At 46.7% G+C, this 20,287-nt stretch overlaps 1 protein-coding gene across 1 annotated transcript; it reads left to right on the forward strand.

The window, feature by feature from the left end:
• The first annotated feature begins 1,579 nt into the window (after window positions 1–1,579).
• On the forward strand, window positions 1,580–18,859 carry LOC131288412 (tyrosine-protein phosphatase corkscrew). Its single transcript, XM_058317544.1, has 10 exons — window positions 1,580–2,127; window positions 9,047–9,209; window positions 11,123–11,450; window positions 15,185–15,486; window positions 15,577–16,059; window positions 16,159–16,249; window positions 16,327–16,516; window positions 18,148–18,267; window positions 18,536–18,600; window positions 18,689–18,859. The coding sequence occupies exons 1-10, from the start codon at window positions 1,580–1,582 to the stop codon at window positions 18,751–18,753; spliced, it is 2,355 nt and encodes a 784-aa protein (XP_058173527.1). The 3' UTR covers window positions 18,754–18,859.
• Window positions 18,860–20,287: the final 1,428 nt, after the last annotated feature.

Genomic DNA, 20,287 nt, shown 5'->3' on the forward strand with positions numbered 1-20,287 from the left:
TCCTTTGGGGTGCCCATGGGCTCCATTCGCCACTTTGCAAGTTCCCGGGAGGAGAGGGGTTATGCACCAGCGCCATGCATCCACCACCGGTCACCTCCTGGGAAGCTCTAATTGATTCCATCAACATCATGCACAGCATGTGTACTTATTCGTTAGAAGGAGTATCTGCCGGGATGAACAAAAAGACGAAGAAGAAGGTGCCGATGACTTTGGCGTCCGAAATTCGTGTCCGAATTGATCCAGCGAACACCCACACTTGCGCAACCACTCGGAACGCGGGTAACTTCCGCCAACGCAAATCACAAGGAAAGTGCGTAATAATCCTAACCGGAGGAAGTAGTTCCTGCCGGGGTTGTTTGGCGGGTGTTCCATTTTGTGTCTTCCATTCTTTGCGCGCCATCATCATCGTGCTTCAAACCGGCATCCGTCCATTTGGACCGCCAACGTCAAACGGCGACGACTCTCCTTGACTGGTTGGTGTGTGAGGGGTGATCCGTTTTGCGCGATCGTAGCAGTATACGCGAGTAGTTGTAGCGCGGCCAGCTGGTCCCGCCAGTAGGGGACATACACGGCACGGTATGGTACACCTGACGACGCGGGCTCGATCACCTAGTGATCGTCATCATCATCATCATCACCATCGTCGTCGACGTCGTTGTCGTTGTGCTGTGGAACGTGATACGTGTGTCCCGATCGTCATTAACGCGAACTGTGGCCGCTGTCGCCACCGTCGCGACATCAGATCCGCTACTGCCAGCATGTACGCCGCCGGGGGAACCACACTAATACACGCGCATCCGAGCCGTCCCGCGATCCCGCTGAAAGCGCCTCGCTCGTATAAATATTAAATGACATGCGATCGACAGCGATCGGCTTAGTGCGGATCAGGTTCGGTAACCAGCAGCATCTCGTAGTCGAGGCGACAGTTCGCAGTCAACTCGAAGCGGTAACAAAAAGAAATATTGGTAAATTTCCACTCAAACCAACCGTGGAGAACAATACGAAAGCTAAAAGCCAGCGCGACCAGTGTGTGGTGTGTGCCGCAAGTCAACGAAAGTCTGGAAACATCCTGGAAATTTTGTTGTGAGGAAGTAATCGGTTGGATTTAACCACAACTCTGTGTCATTCTTGTGCTGAAACATAAACGTTGCGTAACAAAAAAAAAAAACAATTGAATTATCTGTCGATCGGCTCGAGTTAAACCAAACAAGATACTATTATTTACCGGTGCCAGTAAAGCCAGGTGCAGAGAACGTTATCCTTGCAGATATTCTACCGGGAGCCGTGTTCAGTTTGTGTCTGTTAAAATGAGTGGAGGATTTTTCTTCGAGCACATCGTCGAGTTTCTACTTCCCAAGGTGGAAACGAAGCAGCAAGTCGATGTGGCGAAGTGCTCAGTCCAGTCAGTGATCAAGAAATAGAACGCATCCTTTCGGTGGGACGAAGCAAGAGAGATATAAAAAGAAAGATTCCAGTTAACTTAGACACAAGGGTGTTTGACGAGAGCTAGTTAAGTAAACCAACGAAAGCTGGTTTTTTTTTCTTGTATAAGTGGATACTAACTGTGGAAGAAGCAAACATGTTGAAAAAGTACGTGCTCAAACTGACCAACACGATCGGTACGGTCGACTACCTGAAGCGTCGCTCGTCCACCCCAACGGAAGTGATCCGCCAGCAGCATCAGCAGCAGCAGCAGGACGACCTCCTGCAGCGTGATCACGTCCATCGTCTGCCCTCGGCCCAGAAGGGTGCGAGTAAATTTTCACGCACGGGTCGCAAATGTCTGAGGCGTCGGTTCTCCAGCATCTCGTCGGCCGACAGTGGCATCCTGGAGGAGATCGACCAGGAGGATGAGCTGCAGGCCCAGCTTCAGCAGCGTCAGGAGCAGCACCAGCTGCGTCTACAGGAGGAGCAACAGCAGCATGATTCCGCCCTCACGACACCGACATCGGAGGAAGCTGGCGACGAACCCTCCATCACCACCAACACCGCCGTAGAAACGGCCCAGCCTCCGTCACCTGTCGCCGGAGTCACCCTAGACACGTCGAGCCTGCTGGCGGTGCCAGTTGCGCAAATCATTATCAGCACCGCGTTTGCGGAACTGCGGAGTACGCTGCTGTTCTATCCGTTAGTATACCTTCCCGCATGCGGCACTTAACCCCTCACCGCTCGTCGTCGTTCGGTTGTTGATTGATTGATCAAGCTTCCCCGCGGGGGGAGAGGAGAGCAGAAAAAAAGGCAACTCAACAGATTTTACCGCCTTACCCCATTCTCATTCGATCTCCTTTAAGTCGGTGGAAATCTTGAGCAACCCCTCGCGCACGTGCGTTCGTAGTGGGAAACAATTAACCCATTTGCGGATCACTTTGGTCTAATAGTGGTCAGGCAGTCTCCCAAGAAAACAAGTATCTGCAAGGATTTTGGTCACACTTTGCCCCCCTCCCATCAATGCCCCTATCAATTGTCGGCCGTGACGCTGAAATGGGGTTTGAGGGGATCAGGACACACCGGTGTGTGTGTGTGCGGAGGGAGTGGGTTGACCAACGACGACAACAACAACAAGGCAGTTGGTGGGGCGTTGTTTGTTACGCATCGGCGCAAATGTCCAGGTCACCAATTTGTTTTGATGGTCTTATTTACATCTTCCTCTTCTTGTGGCCGTTGAATCATATCCTCGACCCCGTTGTTAACCGGTCGGTGGGGGGTGGATGGAGCTTTTGTACTGGCGCAATACGAGAGGAGACACGTTGTTCCGAGCTGCCCGTGTACTGTAAGCATTAACTGCGTAAAAGCTGAGTGGGTGGAACTACCGCCGAGGTACGTTGTGTGCCTGTTTGGTTGGTGTCTACATGCCTTTCTTATGAGGATGTCTTTGAGCCCGTTTAACGATCCGCGGCTTAATCGGGACGCTTTGGTGCCGGCGAAAGACACCCCGGTTATTTTGCCTTTTTGGCGATGGTTTCGAATTGAACTGGAACCAGACCGGATCACGGGAAGGCAACAGCACTTTATGTCATCTTGGCGTACACCCACTCGCAAGTGTTACTTTCAGTTTCTACGGCAGAGATTCTGGCCTTCTTTGGCATGGTAACATTGGTTGTAGCCCAACATTCTTCTGGTGTCTAAATGAATAATTTTGTGTTTTTTTGCAAGGTCTACGCGAAATTGCTAACCATCTGACGGGGTTTGTGTAAAGTTCGTTCGAGTAATTGCATGCCGATCACGTAGAAATGTTGTTTTAAAGTTACGACTTCTTAACCCCCCTCACAAGGGAATTGATGTAGTTCATTGTAAACAGGACCGTTTTTATTTCCCGAAACACTTCCCTGCTTCAATGTCAGTGTGTCTCGACTTCTGATCTTGCCGCTTTGTAGGAGACTATCGTGCTGTCGAATCTTTTAAGATGCACTTTTGAAACACATTAAACTTGACTGCCCAGTACTCGAGCTCATTATCGTCGTTTTGGTGCAAGGAAGCGTAACGGAACTGCTAACCGAAACGGCACCATTAACTACAACTCATTTACAGCACGTTTAATGAGCCTTGTTTATGTCTCGAAAACTTTATTGGCACTTTTTTCTATGATTGTTTTAGGTACATACATAAGGGTGTATTTTTTTTTCTATCGGCATATATTTGAAGAGAACGAAGATGAAATAGTAAAATACCTTATTCAAGTCTAATGATCCTACCGGAGGTTCAGGCTGGGGCAAACCCATTGCAAAGTTTTCTCGGAGTCATAGCACTTGTACAGTTTGCGGTGACCTTCAGCAAGCGATGAGCTGCTACTGGACGTCTGAATAGACGATTTCTACTGGTAAATGATAGGCCACGAGAGTGAGTTCAAAATATCACGCGAGCAGTCTTTATCCCTGGAGGCGCCTGTCGGTCGAGTCCGGCTTGCAAAGCCACCCGGGAGTCGTTGGGATGGCGGTTTATCATTCGTATTTCCATAAACGTGATGCAATTGTGACGCCTGACACGGTGCCCATCATCTTTTGAATCCCTCATTCCGGAGGAAATACAGGGACATGCGCAGCGGGCGGGATGGGGTCTGTGTGTGGTGCTTCGTAATGTAGGAATTTTCTTCCCTTCGTGAATAAGTTCTCGAAACATCCGGACGCGGGCGGTCTATGATGATGCAGATATTTTCAACTTCCCACTTTACATAAACTACTCACCCGGGCGCTTGATTAAATGCCACCAGTGTCAAGGGCTTAGCGATTGTCCTGGGAACAATGTTCGTTTTAAAAACATCAAACCTGGAAGATGAATTCCTCCCGGGGTGGGAGTGATGCAGTGTAATTGCGCTTCAGAAAAACCGTAGATTGGAGGGTTCAAAATAGGTTTCCGCAGAAGCAAGGGAGTGATAAGAAATATTTTCGAGAAGCAAATGGCATACGAGGGGTCGGTTCGATTCGTCGTAATCTTCTGCAAAATACACTCAGAAAATGTAGTCCAAGGTGCAAACGAAGTTCTCAAACAATCAATCGAATCGAATCGCTAATAATCCCTACCCGGAACGCCTTGCTGCAGGCAGGGAGGAATGGAACAAGTTTATCACACACAGTCGAGAAGTATTCGTGGAACAATATTTATGCAGCGTGTTCCAGTCTCCCGCCATCGCCTCAGCCAAGACATTCCACGAGGATTATGGCGCTCGCAGGGGACGTTATTAGGATCATCAGCCGTCCGACTACTGCTGAGCAAATGTTTAGCGAATACTCCACCCGATCTCACGATCGACGATCGACCGCGACGGGAAAGATGTCGCAAAACGGGCAAAACAAAGGTAGAAACGAGTCCGATTAATGGTGTTGGTGTGTAAATTGGTAGAACCGGTTCTCGTGCGCGACAATGGTTGACCAAGAATATCCGTCGGTGATAAACAAAAACAAAAAAACTATGGGCGTCTTCTATCAAAATGGCACTACAACTGGATCACCAACGGGGCAAATGTATTATTGTCTTTTGAGTTGAACAATAATTATTTGCCGTGCACTCGACTCGACTGATTCTGAATTTTGTCCTTCCCATCTCAGAGCAACAAGAGAACCACCGAAATTTAACTACTCCACAAAAAAGGTTCTGGGTTCTACGGGGACTCCACAAACCTCGTCTTTCGTTCAACTGCTCTCGAGCCGAGAAGTGTGCTTTAGGGATCGCACGCCGGCTCAGCGAAGGACCCGGCTGGCCAAATAATGAATATTCAGTTGGGCACCGCTTGTGTGTTTGGGTAGTTTGTTTGGTGGAGAAATATTTTCTCGATTTGAATGTATGATTACTTGTGCGGTGGACTGTTTGTGCAATTAAAAAACAAAATCTAAAATCAACATTGAACGAATCTGCTTTTTACATAAAATTAAGTCAATTTAAAATTCTACTGTATACACACATTTATTCCCATGCAAAGGACATCGCAACGTGCCTGGTAAAGTTTTCAAAAACTGCATTCTGTAAAGTCTGCTCCTTGTCGTAGGGTTGTGTTTTGTTCAATTATTTATCTTTCTTCAAATTGATTGTTTTACTTAAACAGCTACTCTATGTCATTAGCATAACGTGATGTCACGTTGCCTTTTAGTTGTGTGTTAAAAAACCAGGAACGTAGATAATTTCCATATGTTGACTCATCGTTCCGCTATAAACCCTCATCCGATGCACCATCCAGTACAATAACATACATACTCCGGTTGTGCCATCACACCCTTTTGCGGGTTTCTTCAATTTAACCTCTTGTCGGAAACCATACAGTTGTAAGTGAGGGAAACACCGTTTGGAAATGTGAAGGTGACTTTCGATAAACGGACCGCGCTGGAGATGGATAAGAAAAGGCGAAGCTTTCCGTTCGAATGATCTCACGATCTGGGCGAGGGTAGTGAGCTTCTTCTTCGCTACACAGGCATGATTAAAAGTGTAAACAGAATGGCAAACAGATACGTGCCAGACATGGCCCCATCCATTCGGGTAAATAATTGCGTTGTTTTTAACTGCCCTGATATCGGAAGGAACGAGATTGATCCATCCCAAAAAGGAAGCATGTGTTGTGTTCATTTGTAACATAAACTCGTCAAAACTAACAGTCTGCTGTGAGAGCACCTCAACGAGATCATCCGATTTGTTGTTCCCTGCCTCCCTTTAAGGACGTCAGACAAAACAATCGCGCACAGGCCAATTTACTTTCATCGCAGGAAATTCGATTTGCGCAATTTGCTAACAAACGGGGAAAATGCCGGAACCGGGAAAACACAATAGCTGTACCAAAAGACCAACGTGCTTTGCTTCATCTAAAACTGCTTATTTTGAGTTGACAGGTGGGAAAACTGAAGAGATGGCACGTGTTACTAGAGAGAAATCATTAAAAAAAGAAACATATAGGTAACACATCAACACGACAGGGCAGGTTGATTGATTGAGCAATGCATAACATAAGTACTTGCACACCGCCGAGGCTCGTATCATCCAGTGTGATGATCGCAACACATATGGCGGTGGTGGTGGTGGTGGCTGTTGCCTTGCTACAGCTGCCTTCCTACCTCCCTGCCTTGTCGCCCACTAATGCGCCGTGGTGTTGTCTCGTATAGGAAGAAACACACAAACCGGTAAATTACGCAAGCCCCACCGATCAACCCTTGAGGATGATATCTCTTTCCCTCAGACCCGATCAGCCGAGCACCCTTTAGGGTGCAAGCGGTCTTGTTTGCTAGATGTTGTCATTTTTTTCTCCACTCACCCAATGCCTTGTCCCAAACTTGTCGTGGATGTTCTGTCTCGAAAGTACAAAAAGAAAAATGTAAACCACTGGTGGGGTGAGTTTTATCCGACAGATGAAGGAAGGGTTGGGGCTGTCTGTCAACTCTCCACTAAGGGCGCATCAAACACCCGGGGCGTTGATCACCGCGTGCATGTGTTCCCAATGTTAAAGGGTAATATGGTACGCCCGCCGGAAAATGCTGGTTACTCCAACGAGTTTAAAGGGGGGGGTGGTTGAAAGTGTGTCAAATTAGGGAAGATAAATATTCATCAGCGCCACCGGTAGACAGTTGGACCAGGCAGCGTTCGGTTTGGTTGATTTTGCTTTCTTCCCATCGCGCGCTTTTACATTTCTCCGCTCAGCACGTGTTCTTGTGTTTTGGTCGGTTGTCGTATGGATATTTACCGCATCATTATTTTCGCCGGTTTTGACGTGAATAATCCACGCCGACGAAATGTCACTACCGTGATACGCTTTCGTCACATACTCATCTCCCAAAAAAGGATACCCTTTTTGGACACGTTTGTGACGTGCCGTTGGACACCTCGTGATCGAACTTCATTATTCGCTTGACGACATTGAGGTTCTTGGTAAAAGCAAGAGAAAAAAAACTCCTTGCAACTTTTATGAATCGTTTTTCGTTCTGCCCACCGCTGCCGGTGCAGAAAATGTTAAAGGCAAGTTTAACTCCATTAGTCACTTACGGCACTCTACTGGATGTCAATACTTGGAAAATGGCGATGTCGAACAGAAAGGAAGTTACCCTATCAGGAGTGAACGTCTGCCACCTATGTCCTCCCGCTTGTAGTGGGTTTTTCGCCGGAAGCATTCTGCATCACACGGATGACGCAATGTTATGCCAAACGCTTTCCAACGCGTCTAAAGAGTAATACCGACTTCCTATTTCAAAAACCGTCTAGCCACCACTTCCGGCTATTAGGGGAAATTGCACATTACAAGCTTTGTGGCCGGGCATATCTACAACCACGGGCACCTTTCGCTCATCTGGGTTAAGCCTTAATGGAGGATGTTGGACCTTGTCTTTGTCCAAACAATTATATACTGTACGGTGCATATGTTATCTCTTTTTTTCATCAGAAGTAAAGTAGCTTTGTTGCATTCTATAGATTCAAAAATTATTTTAAATTACTCTAAATTGCAAATTAGGTTCTTAAAATTGGCCTAAAAGTGCTCTAAAACGTGCAACACTGCTTTGTTGACGTCATAAGCAGCGAACCGGTTGAAAGCTCCAACCGGTTCTGTTTAAAGGGATGAAAGCTCCATAGTATCGGTTATTTTAAGAGTAAAAGCTTCTCGTGTATAGTTTTGTTAATAGCTTTTATACATTTAAACAATTGTATAGTGTGTTTATAATGAAACTAAAAAAATATCAAAAGGAATACTTGCATAGAATACGGAAACATAGGAAACGGTGGAGCAAATTTAGTAGCCTTACACTATCGATCTGGCACTACAGGCGATGGAATATTATAACTTTCCAAGGATGTTGGGATTTATTTTTATTCAACTAATGAGTACAACCTCCATCGGTTTCTGCGCGGTACATACACTTCGAAATCCGCTGGCGTTCATGGGCCCCCAACAGACAGGTGGGTGGCCGACGGTACGAAGCAGGAAAGGCAGTGTAGCAGTCTCCCACCACTATGTCGCCGTTCTCGCTCGGGAATTTTAGTCCGGTGAGAACGGTCTTGCTCGGCAGTGTTTGGCCAGCATCGGTCCACTACGGAGCGCCTTCACAGACGACCCAACCACGGTTGACGCGTCACGTTGTGTTCGGGTTTTGGTGCCGCGAAAAATCAAGAAAACACAGAAGTTTACCCCCAGCCCCAGCACCGCAAGCCGGAGAACTTGAACTTGAACTTCCTCCACCGTTCGTGAGCAGCTGGCTCGTTAGTAGTTCTCCGTTTGTTTTCATATTGCGACTCGCCCCGTCCGCCGGGGTTGCTACGTGGGACGCATTTGTTTACGGATATATCGATTAGCGTGTTCTCCACCTCCTCCACCGCTACGTAAGTGTGGCTTTTTCGGCTGCAAATAGCAACGGTTTCCGTTGGGTGCTTACACAAGTTTTTGCGCAACAATAACCTCCAGGGAAAGAAATAATTTCGTTACAAAAAGAAAAAAAGGATCAATCGAAACATCTAAAAACAGAAAGTGGTACCGTTTAAACGTGTGTTTCCGGCGCTTATTTCTTCCTGCCGCATTCGCAATGCAAACAAAAAACAAAACCGGTTCATTAACTTTTCTCCACCTCTGTTCTCGGTGTGATTTCAGATGGTTCCACGGCAACCTGTCCGCTAAGGAGGCGGAAAAGCTTATCCTGGAACGAGGCAAGAATGGTTCGTTTCTAGTGCGTGAATCTCAAAGCAAGCTCAGCGATTTCGTGCTCTCGGTCCGGGCGGACGATAAGGTGACGCACGTGATGATCCGGTGGCATGTAAGTATCCCTCCCGCTTCGGTGTAAGACACTCCCCCCGTCCCTTGTGCTCTCACAACCCAAACCTTCGAAATGTAAATGCATTTGCGCCGGAACCCAATTGGTACATTCCTGCGATTAATTAAGAGAATTAAAAGAAACGTCGTTAGTGGGGAAGCGTAGTTAGTGTGTAAAGGAGCAGGAAGAAATCGTAAACGGCGTGCCGAGGAAGTGTAGCCTAAAGTTCGAAGCCCGATAAACGACGAACGGTCGCGGGAAGGTGTGAGAATTCGTCGCGGAACCACCAACATCAGCCAGCAGCAGCAGCAGCCGTATGTTAATGCTCTTCCTTCCAACACGGTCGCGACGGCCGGGTGACCTTGGCTTGCCACTAGGCGCACGGTCCGGCGACAAGTAACGCATAGCATGCCAAAACGGAGAGACACGGAGCGGAAGGGGGAAGAACGTTGAGCCCCAGACGGCGGATGAGTACACAGCCCTTCTTCCCAGCTGCCCAACATGGCATGACAGTGAAGGTCTGAATGCCGTGTTTGTAGCGGTTTCAACCGGCCAACAGCGCGAGCAAGGGACGGCGTCGTTGTTTTATTTTTTTTTTTTGTGTAAGGTGTTTGTGTGTCTATATTTTGTTGTTTGAAGTTTACTATTTTAGTTTTTGTTGTCGTACACAACAATCTTTGAAAGGTCGGATTTTGAAGCGGATCAACTCCGCACAGACGGTCTCCGGTTGGGGATTTATTTTCCATTTTTCCTACCATTGATCGGTAGAGTAAAAAAAAAAATAAAAAGCACCAGCTCAATAAAGTAGTGAAAATGCGTCACACTGCTGCGTCACGGCAAGGATTTCCTCGGTACGGTCTGATGCTGCCCAGGCCAGGGTGGTGAAGGACGAAATCGATTTGTTGATTCAGTTATATAAATTGCCACTGAAGCGTACGCTTGATGTTCGTTCCATCGTAAAAGGATGGATTTTAATGAATTTTATTTTTCGTGATAACGTTTAACGGAGTAATCGAAACGAAATTCAAAATGTATTTAGTTTTGATTGCCGTGATAGAAGTTTCATCAACCTGCCATCATATAATTGCATAAACCATGTAGGAAACACATGAAAAAATAAACACATTTAAGCTCATAATTTCTCAACGTAGCTACGACGTGCTCTAGAGCAAGTAGACAGCATAAGGTGTGTCTTAGTGCTAATGCGTGTTAGGTGGCTTCCGGATCACATTTGGCACACGTCAGCCCCCAATTGGCAACCATTGCGCTCGGGTCTTTCCCCGAAATACATACGATTTTTATGCAATGCGGCGGCTCTCTCCAAATTGGATTTATTTGGAGGCAGACACATGTACGTTTCTAAGGATTCGGCACCATTTTGGGGCTTCGTCGTTTAGGCAGATATTAGTTGGCGGAAGTGAATCATTTTACCTCGTGCACATTCGAGCTAAACATACTAACGGTTAGGAGGGAGATAATGTGCTGCGTGCTTGGAAAGTTCGTCACCGGGACTACATCCGGGCGGGGGGAAATCACAGGTGCTTCGGTGACGACACTCTTACCTTATCTTCGCAACTTCTCAACCGTGTTGACATAAGAACGAAGTATTACTCACCTTCACACTTCCAGATTGGTGGTGTGTGTCAGGTTATCTTGAGAAAGGGTTTTAAGAATGGAGCAGTGAAGATATTCAGTCTAGCTTTGACTAGCCAGTGAACCTGAACAAATGACGACGTTCTGATTAGTGTGCAAAGAAGTGAACATTCCAATTGCGCAGTACTATTTCATCCATCCATCCTTGAGTCCCTAGTTCTTCCCTCCCGGTGTGTACTCTTGCATAGAATTAAGTATAAATTCTACCACTCGACACGACACCACCAACCTAACACGTGCTCTCCCGTTTGATCGATTCGCAGGAAAAAATGTACGACGTCGGTGGCGGCCAGCAGTTTCCGACCCTGAGCGACCTGATCGAGTACTACAAGCGCAACCCGATGGTGGAGACGTGCGGCACCGTCGTCCACCTGCGCCAGCCGTTCAACGCGACGCGCATCACCGCGGCCGGCATCAACGATCGGGTCGAGCAGCTGCAGCGGGAAAACAGCGGCCAGTCGTACGGCAAAGGCGGCTTCTGGGAGGAGTTCGAATCTCTGCAGCAGCAGGAGTGCCGGCACACGTTCTCGCGCCGCGAGGGCCAGCGGAACGAGAACCGCGCCAAGAATAGATATAAGAACATTTTACCATGTAAGTATTGCTGGCTGAAGCGCGGTGCCTGGCGCTGGGCTGCGGGAGCCCCGGTGATCCGTTTAGGTGAATTTCTATATACGTTCAATCGGTTTCCGCTACGAAAGGAACACAGGTTTTGTTTGCTATTTTTTCTGTTCTTTTTGAGATTGAAAAAATACACATCCAGGTTCTCCTCTACGGGTTGGGGAGTAGTAAACAATGATTTCCCAAAAGTTTTACGTTCCGCAATGGCGCACCACCCGATGGTCGTAATTAAAGCTAAACAACTTCCCGCGTACCGGCGTAAAAGTCCTCCGTCCCGCTGAATGCGGCGGTAAACACATTCAGAGTGAATCCCACGAGGGGACCGTGCTTTTTTGCGCTGCTGCCTCCGCAGAGTTCTAAATCACAACGGCGCTTTTGTGAGGCTGCGGTTTACCGGTTCCAAGCCCGCGCGCGTAAGAAGCGCCAAGGAGGAACGTGCGTGCATTAAAAAAATCCCACTCACCGGCTCTCGAGCGAGAGCGAGAAAGAGAGGCCCGCGGACAAAGTCGAGAAACAGAACCGCGGCTGCATGTCCGGCCGTAAATCAAACGCCGCACGGAACCACGGAACGGACGGGCGGGGGACACACTGTACCGGATCGGAGCGCGCGGCCAATCGTATCGATTGGCTTTATTTGCATACTGATAAAATGCGAATATTTCAATCCATCGTCGCAGTGCTGTCCATTGAAATGGCATCGAACTTTGGCAAGGAAACACTTTACGACATCTTTGGCGCACGGATTGGAGAAGTTCGCCACACGGCGCACACATCTACACACCCCGTGTGAGTGGTGGCGAGCAAAAAGCACAATCAACGACACCTCCATCGTCCTCCGCGTTGTCATAAGACGGGTTGTAGTTTGTACGAAACACTTTCTGCCCGCGGCAAATGTCTGGCAAATGCGTTAGAATGGTGTCATTTTAAGCCTCATAAAAGTGTACATAATCACCACCGGAGCTGGCCGGAGAAATACCTTCCATCTTACAGCGTGGAATACCGTGAACCGGGAAGCATTCAATCGATCGCCATTAGCACAGCGACGTTCTTTTACTTCCTTTACCGGAACCGGAGAAAGGGAAGGGGGGGGATGGCTGTGAGTTAAGGCGCCATAACGGGGCGATCCACGGCGAACAAATGAGGTGTCCGTCGTCGTCGTCGTCGTCGTCAACGGCGTCTGCGTGTTCGATGGCAATCGAAGTCGTCATTCGGACGACTTGTCGATCAGCTGAAGGCCGTACAGCTCACACACTTTGCCAGTTGGATGAGACATTCGTAATCCTTTCGCCGGTCTTTTCCCGTCCTCCCCTCCTCCAAGAAGAGAGCTGCATTTTTCCCGTTGATAGCGGTCACGAACACAGGTCAAGGTCGCCGACTAACGAGATGAAGTTCGCGTGCCAAACGTGGTGGAATCGATTAGTTGACACTACCGCACCGCAGCCTGACCCAGAAGCGTTCTACATCGTGTCGTTAGCATTATGATTGCATCGGCATCGCATGACGGCGCCAAGAAGAACGGGGCCACCCAATCAACCAACCACTTTGGCTCCAAAAATGGATGTCCAAATGGTGCCATTAGGTGCATCTATTACACCCGCGTACTACTTGCTTGCATTCGCGGGCGCACTTAGAAAACTAATGTTCCAGATCAATCAAAGGACCGACGACACCAGAATGTCCCCCTTTCTGCTTGACGTTATGATTGGCCCAACAACCATTCGTTGGTCACTTTTTGCATTCTGACGGGTGCAACTGAATTGGTTGTTGAAGTCGAGTAGAACAACACCTAGACCGGTTTGCTCGCCACCGGACGGAGTGGAAAGGAAGCTCGTTACGTAAATGTCGGTCAAAGCGGTCGGTACACACTTCATGCCGCACCATTTTGCTTCCCATCCCGTCGAGCTAATTAGTTCTACAGCATCATCAACTTCAGTGGCGGGCTTTGGTGGAAACACTCGGTAAAAAACGGGACCGATGATGAGTGCTAGATATGCTCTCCTCCGACTGGAAGCGGGAAGAGGTGGTGTATGCAAATTCAAGTTCAGAACCGAGACCACAGCACGTGACCACCGCCACCGCCAACACCTGTACTATTTTTAATGTTTTTGTGTAACAACAAAAAAATACGGGCCTCCCTTCTAATAGGTCCCTTTGCGTGTGTTGCAAGCGGTTGCAATTGTTGCGCGAGACAAATCCGGCCCGAACTGGAGGGAAATGATGTTCGCAATAATGCCTCGTAGCGTGCCGCTGTTGTAATGTTTATGTAAATTAGTACCCGAAAACGGCTCATGCCCGGAGCGCAGCTGGATGCCTTAACAGCAACAACGACTCAGAGTCGAGTGTGCGTCACTGGCGTTGGGACAGAGCTTGCTGCTAGCCCATTGCTGGTCGCGTGGGTCAGCTCGGCGGGTGTACAACAACGCGGACATGGATGGTCAAGGTGAAACAATTACAATTACACGCCGCGATGGTGGAGAAATGATACGCATATCAATTTCAGTTAAATACACCAACAGTCGGTGGCGGTTTTCGCGGATCGGAATCGTCTGTGCAATTGAAATGCGTCGCAATTGAATGATGGGCAATTTTCTAATTCACCTACAGATCGGTTAACTCCTTTTTGATAATGTGCTAGATGGTGGTAGAAAAATATTGTACATCAATGATACAGCTTAGTTAGAGGAGAAGTTTTCACATTGGTAGAAGTCGTCGTGTCCAGTTCGATAGACAATCCCCTCTCGAGCTGTATGGTTTCTCGATGTTCTCAGAAAGCTCCAGAACACACATCGTAGCGTTGGGACATATGGACGCAACTTCCTTGCACTGTGAGGTACGCGAAGGCTGACCAATGCATACAATTACCGTTTCTCCGTACGACGACGTTCTCGGGTGAAGTTTAAAAACCTGTTTCCGTCTCTTTGTATTTCTGCTGCATTCATCTTGTTCCTATCGCTCACAATTTCCGGCGTATTTGCTAAATGTATGATCCTGTCAGTCCGGCGTACAATGTACGGGGCCATTCCACGAAGTATTGTTCATCCTTTTTTGTCCAGGAATCGAACCGCGTGGGAGGTGGGCTAATAAAACGCTTAAGCGCGAGGAGAAAAAGTCCCGCTTTTGTGGATGGGGATGTTTTTTAAACCCTTCATGGCATAATGTTGTCGTTGAATGCAGCCATTATTGCACTAATTTTTTTTTTTTTTCATTTTTTTAAACGCGATTTTAAATTGGAGGAATGAGTTTTTATTATAAGGGGTGGCAGTACAATAAAAAAAAATTCAATGTCTTAAGTAAAAGTGGGATATACTTTTGTAGATGGCCTTATAATTGAATTAAATCGTGTATTGGGTTTGGTGTATGGTTGTGCTTCATAAACCTTTTGAAAATTCATGCTTTTTTTCGATTCACAAATCGAACCTTGAATCCGATTCATGAGATTAATTTATTCAATTCTCGATTCTTTGGAAAAAAGGGATCTTTCCTTCCTCGATGGGTTTTTGCAGTCTTTTTGGGGAATTCATTGATCCTTAACTGGAAGATTCAGATCCATGGACTTCATTCAGATTCACTCAACAATAGTTTAGTGCTATCAAGGGTTCAAGACCGGATACGATTATTGAATGCATTGAAGGTCAAGTTTGAGGAAGCGTTCGATTAACAAATGGCGTTTTTGCTTTCTCTTCTTTCCATCTTCCAAATCTGACCAGTTGACCACACCCGGGTGAAACTGAAAGATGTCGAAAGTACGGTGCCGGGTGCCGACTACATCAATGCCAACTACATCCGCCAGCCGACGGAGGCGGAACAGAACGACATGAGCTCGTCGTCGGAAAATCTGGCCCAATCGGGAGTCGGCGGTAGCGGTTCGCTAAATGGCGGCGGCATCGGGAATGCGACCAACAACAACTCCACCAACGGCATCAACGGGCTGGGTCAGCCGACCAAGGGTTGCTCGAGCTGCCAGCTGCTGAACAAACCGTGCGCCCAGTGCTCCCTGAAGACGTCCGGTGTTGAGGTAAGCAAGCGTCCCGCTCCCCTAGCCTCCGAGCCTTTCAGCGGTGATGCAGTTTCTGATCACGAACTTTCGGATCGTTTGCAGTCGATGAAGCACAAACGCAACGAGTCGCTAACCTCCCGGATGCAGCTGCAGCAGCAGCAGTCACCGCACAAGCGGGACGAAAAGGACATGTTCAAGACGTACATCGCGACGCAGGGCTGCCTGGCGAACACGATACAGGACTTCTGGAACATGATCTGGCAGGAGAACACGCGCGTCATCGTCATGACAACCAAAGAGATGGAGCGGGGCAAGAAGAAGTGCGAAAAGTACTGGCCCGATCCGCAGCAGAGCAAGGAGTGGGGCCATGCGCGCGTACGCTGCCTGAGCGAAACCAGTACCGCCGACTACACGCTCCGGGAGTTTCTGCTGTCGTGGCGCGGACAGGAGGATCGCAAAATCTACCAATACCACTTCCAGGTGTGGCCGGACCACGGCGTACCGGCCGATCCTGGTTGCGTACTGAACTTCCTGCAGGACGTGAACACGCGCCAGGCGCAACTTCAGCTGGAAGGAGTGATGCCGGTAGGTGCTCGGACGAAAATGCAATTGTTTTTCTACGGTCCGAAACGGGAATCGAAATCTGACGGTTTTCCTTTTCATCCCCTTACCGTATATTCGCAGGGCCCCATATGTGTCCACTGTTCGGCCGGTATCGGACGAACGGGTACGTTCATCGTAATCGATATGATCCTGGATCAAATCTTACGCCAAGGTGAGTGGCACGAGCAGCGGGGGCAACACGATTGAGCGATTATTTACCATCGGTTCCTCGGTTTTTTCTTATTTAAGGGCACGAGTGTGAAATCGACATCCAGCGGACGATACAGATGGTGCGCTCGCAGCGATCCGGCATGGTGCAGACGGAGGCCCAGTACAAGTTCGTCTACTTCGCCGTCCAGCACTACATCCAGACGCTGCTGCAGCGGAAACAGGCCGAACAGCAGAGCCTGCAAGTGGGCCGCGAGTACACCAATATTAAGTACGTCGACGAAATCTATGTCTAAGTAGTGATACACCGGTTAACCGTAAGACCCGACTAGGGGACCGAAAAAAAAAGTACTACCAACTTTACCCGTCACTACCACCACCACCATCACCGCCTCATAACGCGCAGTGCACGCGCGGCCCAGCGGCCGATCCTAGAGAGCTTGCGTCGTTTGTAAACTTTGTTGGTGCCCCGTGCGTTCGTTCGTTCCACCTTCTTCTCCGTAGTTGTGAAAGGGCTCTACGACGGCCCCTTACCCCTCGTTCAGCTTTTCGGTCCGTTTCTCTGTAGCTGTCCGTGTTATATTTTCCTCTAGAATAGTTTTCGGCTTGGCTTTCCAACATGTGTAGTCACGCTGTAAAGGGAAAAGGGAGGGGGAATGCGCAGGGAAATGCGTTGTACATAAACGTAACTGCACCCCCGCCAGAGGGGGTTGGTTACGCACGCGCAGTTTAGGAGCAAAGAAAAGAAAGGGGGAAAGGCTGCTCTATGGCACGTACATTCGTTGTGATATTACATTACTTTAATAATTTAACCGCTCCGTATTCGTACGTTAATTTTTGTAGATTAGTTTTGCGTTTCGGGTTTTAATGGTCTCTCGATGTTAAAAAGAGGAGAATGGATGCAAAAAAAAGTGTATCAGAGAAGAAAACGTAGCCCAGTTTTTATTCGGATCGTTGTAACACAGATACGTCAATAGATGATTGAGCAAATAAAATCTTTTTAGGGCGAATGAAAAGCAAATGTTACGGGCTGAAATGACGAGCTAGCCAGCTTAGCCGGGAAAATAAATTTAAAAATAATAACTTAAATAAACAGAACAACAAAATTATTAGAGGTAGGCATATATTTAAATCATGATCTTGGAATAGAGCATCCTCCCGATGTGTAACCATTTGCAATAGAAGACACTCGTTTGATCAGACTGTTCCTTTTTAATATATCCAATCTATTTCATGTGTCATCCTTCCATTATAGTGTTGGAAAATCGATCAATTTCCTGACCTTCTTATTTCTATAAACAAGGACCAGTAGTAAAACCATGGGCTATAATCACTCAACAAGGGAATAGATTCGTCGATAAAACATTTCCAGTGAAACCGTGGCGTCCGAAAATGATGCGTTTTATGCTTGGGATAGAATTTTTATCCATTATTGATTGAGGAACGATCGTTGCAGATACACGCAATCTAAATAGGTAGTACGAACATAAGTTATAGAAATGCTGAAGGCTGAATCCGGTAGTATTGGCCAGCGTCATCCATCTCTGCTGAATATCACCAAAGAAAGAATTATTTAAAGATCTATTTACGGCAGTTGAACTCGAAACTCGGTTGCGGTTTTCTGTCTACAGTTTGTTTGCTCCCTGCGATCTAAACTGATCTCGTTGGCTTCTGGTTTTTTATTCTTGTTGTAATCTTTTCTTATTTCACTTGCTCTCAAATTGTTGTACTTCTTTCATCCGTTCTTTAACCGTGCCTTTAACGCATAGAACGGAGGAATAGTTCATGGTAGATTATTTTGGAAGCACCATTCGATTCTGCGTCCAGCGGAACCAGCAACTAACTCTGTTTCTCTTTCCTTTCGTATTCATTCCGCTTGGATCTACACCACGCCAAATGCAGATATGCATGCGACTCGAATGATCTGCAGCGCACGCAACTTCCGCCGTCGCTGTCGACCTTAAGCTTAAACACAAGACAAGACTTGCAGAACAATCGTATGCAGCACAGCCACACGATTAGGTATAGCAATAAAAAAAATCAGCTGTTTAACTCGTGGCTGCTTATTGTGCCGATGCTCATTTGATTTGTTTACAACAACTATATTTTATATTCGTATTTGTTTGGTAGTTAAGAACGTTTTTTTAGCATGATCTATCTATTATAAGCTTTTTTTTTAATTTATGGCACTTTTACCGTCTTATACTTGTGCAAACAATGTTGGCCCTTACCGTCAAACTGTGTTAAACCTATAAAGCATTTTTTAAATATGATTTCTATTCTTTCACAGGTCGACTTCGGACTCACAGCTACCATTACCGAGGGCAGTGAACGATTTAAACAACTCATTATCAGGTAGTTATCGGAAAAATGCGCTTTGCTTCCAGAATTGCAATGCTAATAAATACCTGCATCGCTCTGTGTCTCTCCCATTTCATTACAGTATATGAGAACATTCGCAAAGAGATTGGACGTGCACCACCGCCAACACCACCGAGAAAATCATGACAAATGGATTTTTAAGTAAACTAAAGTCAAATGCTGTGAAAATTAAACAAACAACTTCGCTACGGGAATGCTTTCCATCAGTCCAAGACGAAGGAGGACTAGCAGATAAAAAAAGGGAATACCGAAGTAGGCTGGAGTGTAGCAGCGGCGGAACCCCATGCGTTGTATAGTTTCCCAAATAGTTCCATCGATTACTAATTTGATATTGAAAGGTTAAATGTGATGTTTGTGTGTGCGTGTGTGTTTTTTTTTAAAGTTACGATTATTATCTCGCGCGGTTATTGGGCGCGAACAGGCAAGAAGCCGGACGCTAGGTAATACTTTACCGAGAAAATGATAACACCACAACCGTTCCGAGCGATACACGATCGACGCTTGAGAATGAAAAAGTGAGATACTAAAAGCTAAAGAAAACCGAAGAAAATTTATGGAAGCTGCGTACGTTAATTTTAGTCCGGACAGTGAATGACAAAGCGAAAATGTGGTCGATATAGATATCTGTTTTTGCTGTCCCCCTATAATTTTGTTTTGTTTTTAATGTATGTTTGAAAAACCGCGGAATTATAAAGGTCAGCATTCGAAACGAAACATAACGATATGTTTTTCCACCGTATGACTATATCGAATGATAAACAAAATAATATACTATATACTATAAATATGTGTGTTTAAAACAAGCTTTGATTGTGATTGAGGATCGATTTAGAAAGCGAGACAGCCAGAGCAAGGGAGCAAGGCGAGAATGAGAGTTGAATTGAAATGTTGAACCATATTCATCCGTTTCGTACCGAACGGATGTAGGAACAGTTGCATGCAATCATAGAAACACAAAACACGTTCCCTGAGGTTCCCAGTTGGGGATAGTGCAGACGATTTCTGGTATATAAAGCATTCACTCCCGTCAATGTGCATAAATGTGTAGTGCTTAGATCAAACCAGTTACTAGACCAACCCCGCCAAGAGAAGAATCAATCTTCCCATGCCGTCTAAAGGGGGCCGACATAGGCATGCATAACGAACCGAAACAGGATAAATAATAATATGTTAAGCAGGCATATGAGATAGCGATCGATAGGATAGCGCGACGGAAGATATAGAAAATAAAAAGACTACAGTTTCAAAAAATGGCTTGACCCGAAACAAAAAACCAGAAGGCAAAACTAATCAGAAAAAAAGAAAACAAACCAACCAGAAGTCTCTATTTTTGTAAAGTAACAAAGTCTTAACAAAGGAGAAAATGTTTTGATGAACGAATGCTATAGATGAGAGATTACGAAATGGGTAAAAGTACGATTATAATGAAAGCTGATGTAACTATTTGCCTAACACTTTCAACACCGAACGCTTTAAAGAGCGAATAGAATGTTGTAAATTATGAAAAGCTTAATAACTGAACTTACGGACCAGATGCGATGAAAGACTTGGCAAAAAGGCAACACTTCAATCTAGCAATGAAATGCAGTAAGTTGTCAAAAAATGCTGCAAAGCGTGTTGTGCACCATAAGTAACTTCAGCTGGTCACAGTTTTCGTTTT

The sequence above is a fragment of the Anopheles ziemanni genome, chromosome 3, assembly GCF_943734765.1.
Source record: "Anopheles ziemanni chromosome 3, idAnoZiCoDA_A2_x.2, whole genome shotgun sequence".
NCBI lineage: Eukaryota > Metazoa > Arthropoda > Insecta > Diptera > Culicidae > Anopheles > Anopheles ziemanni.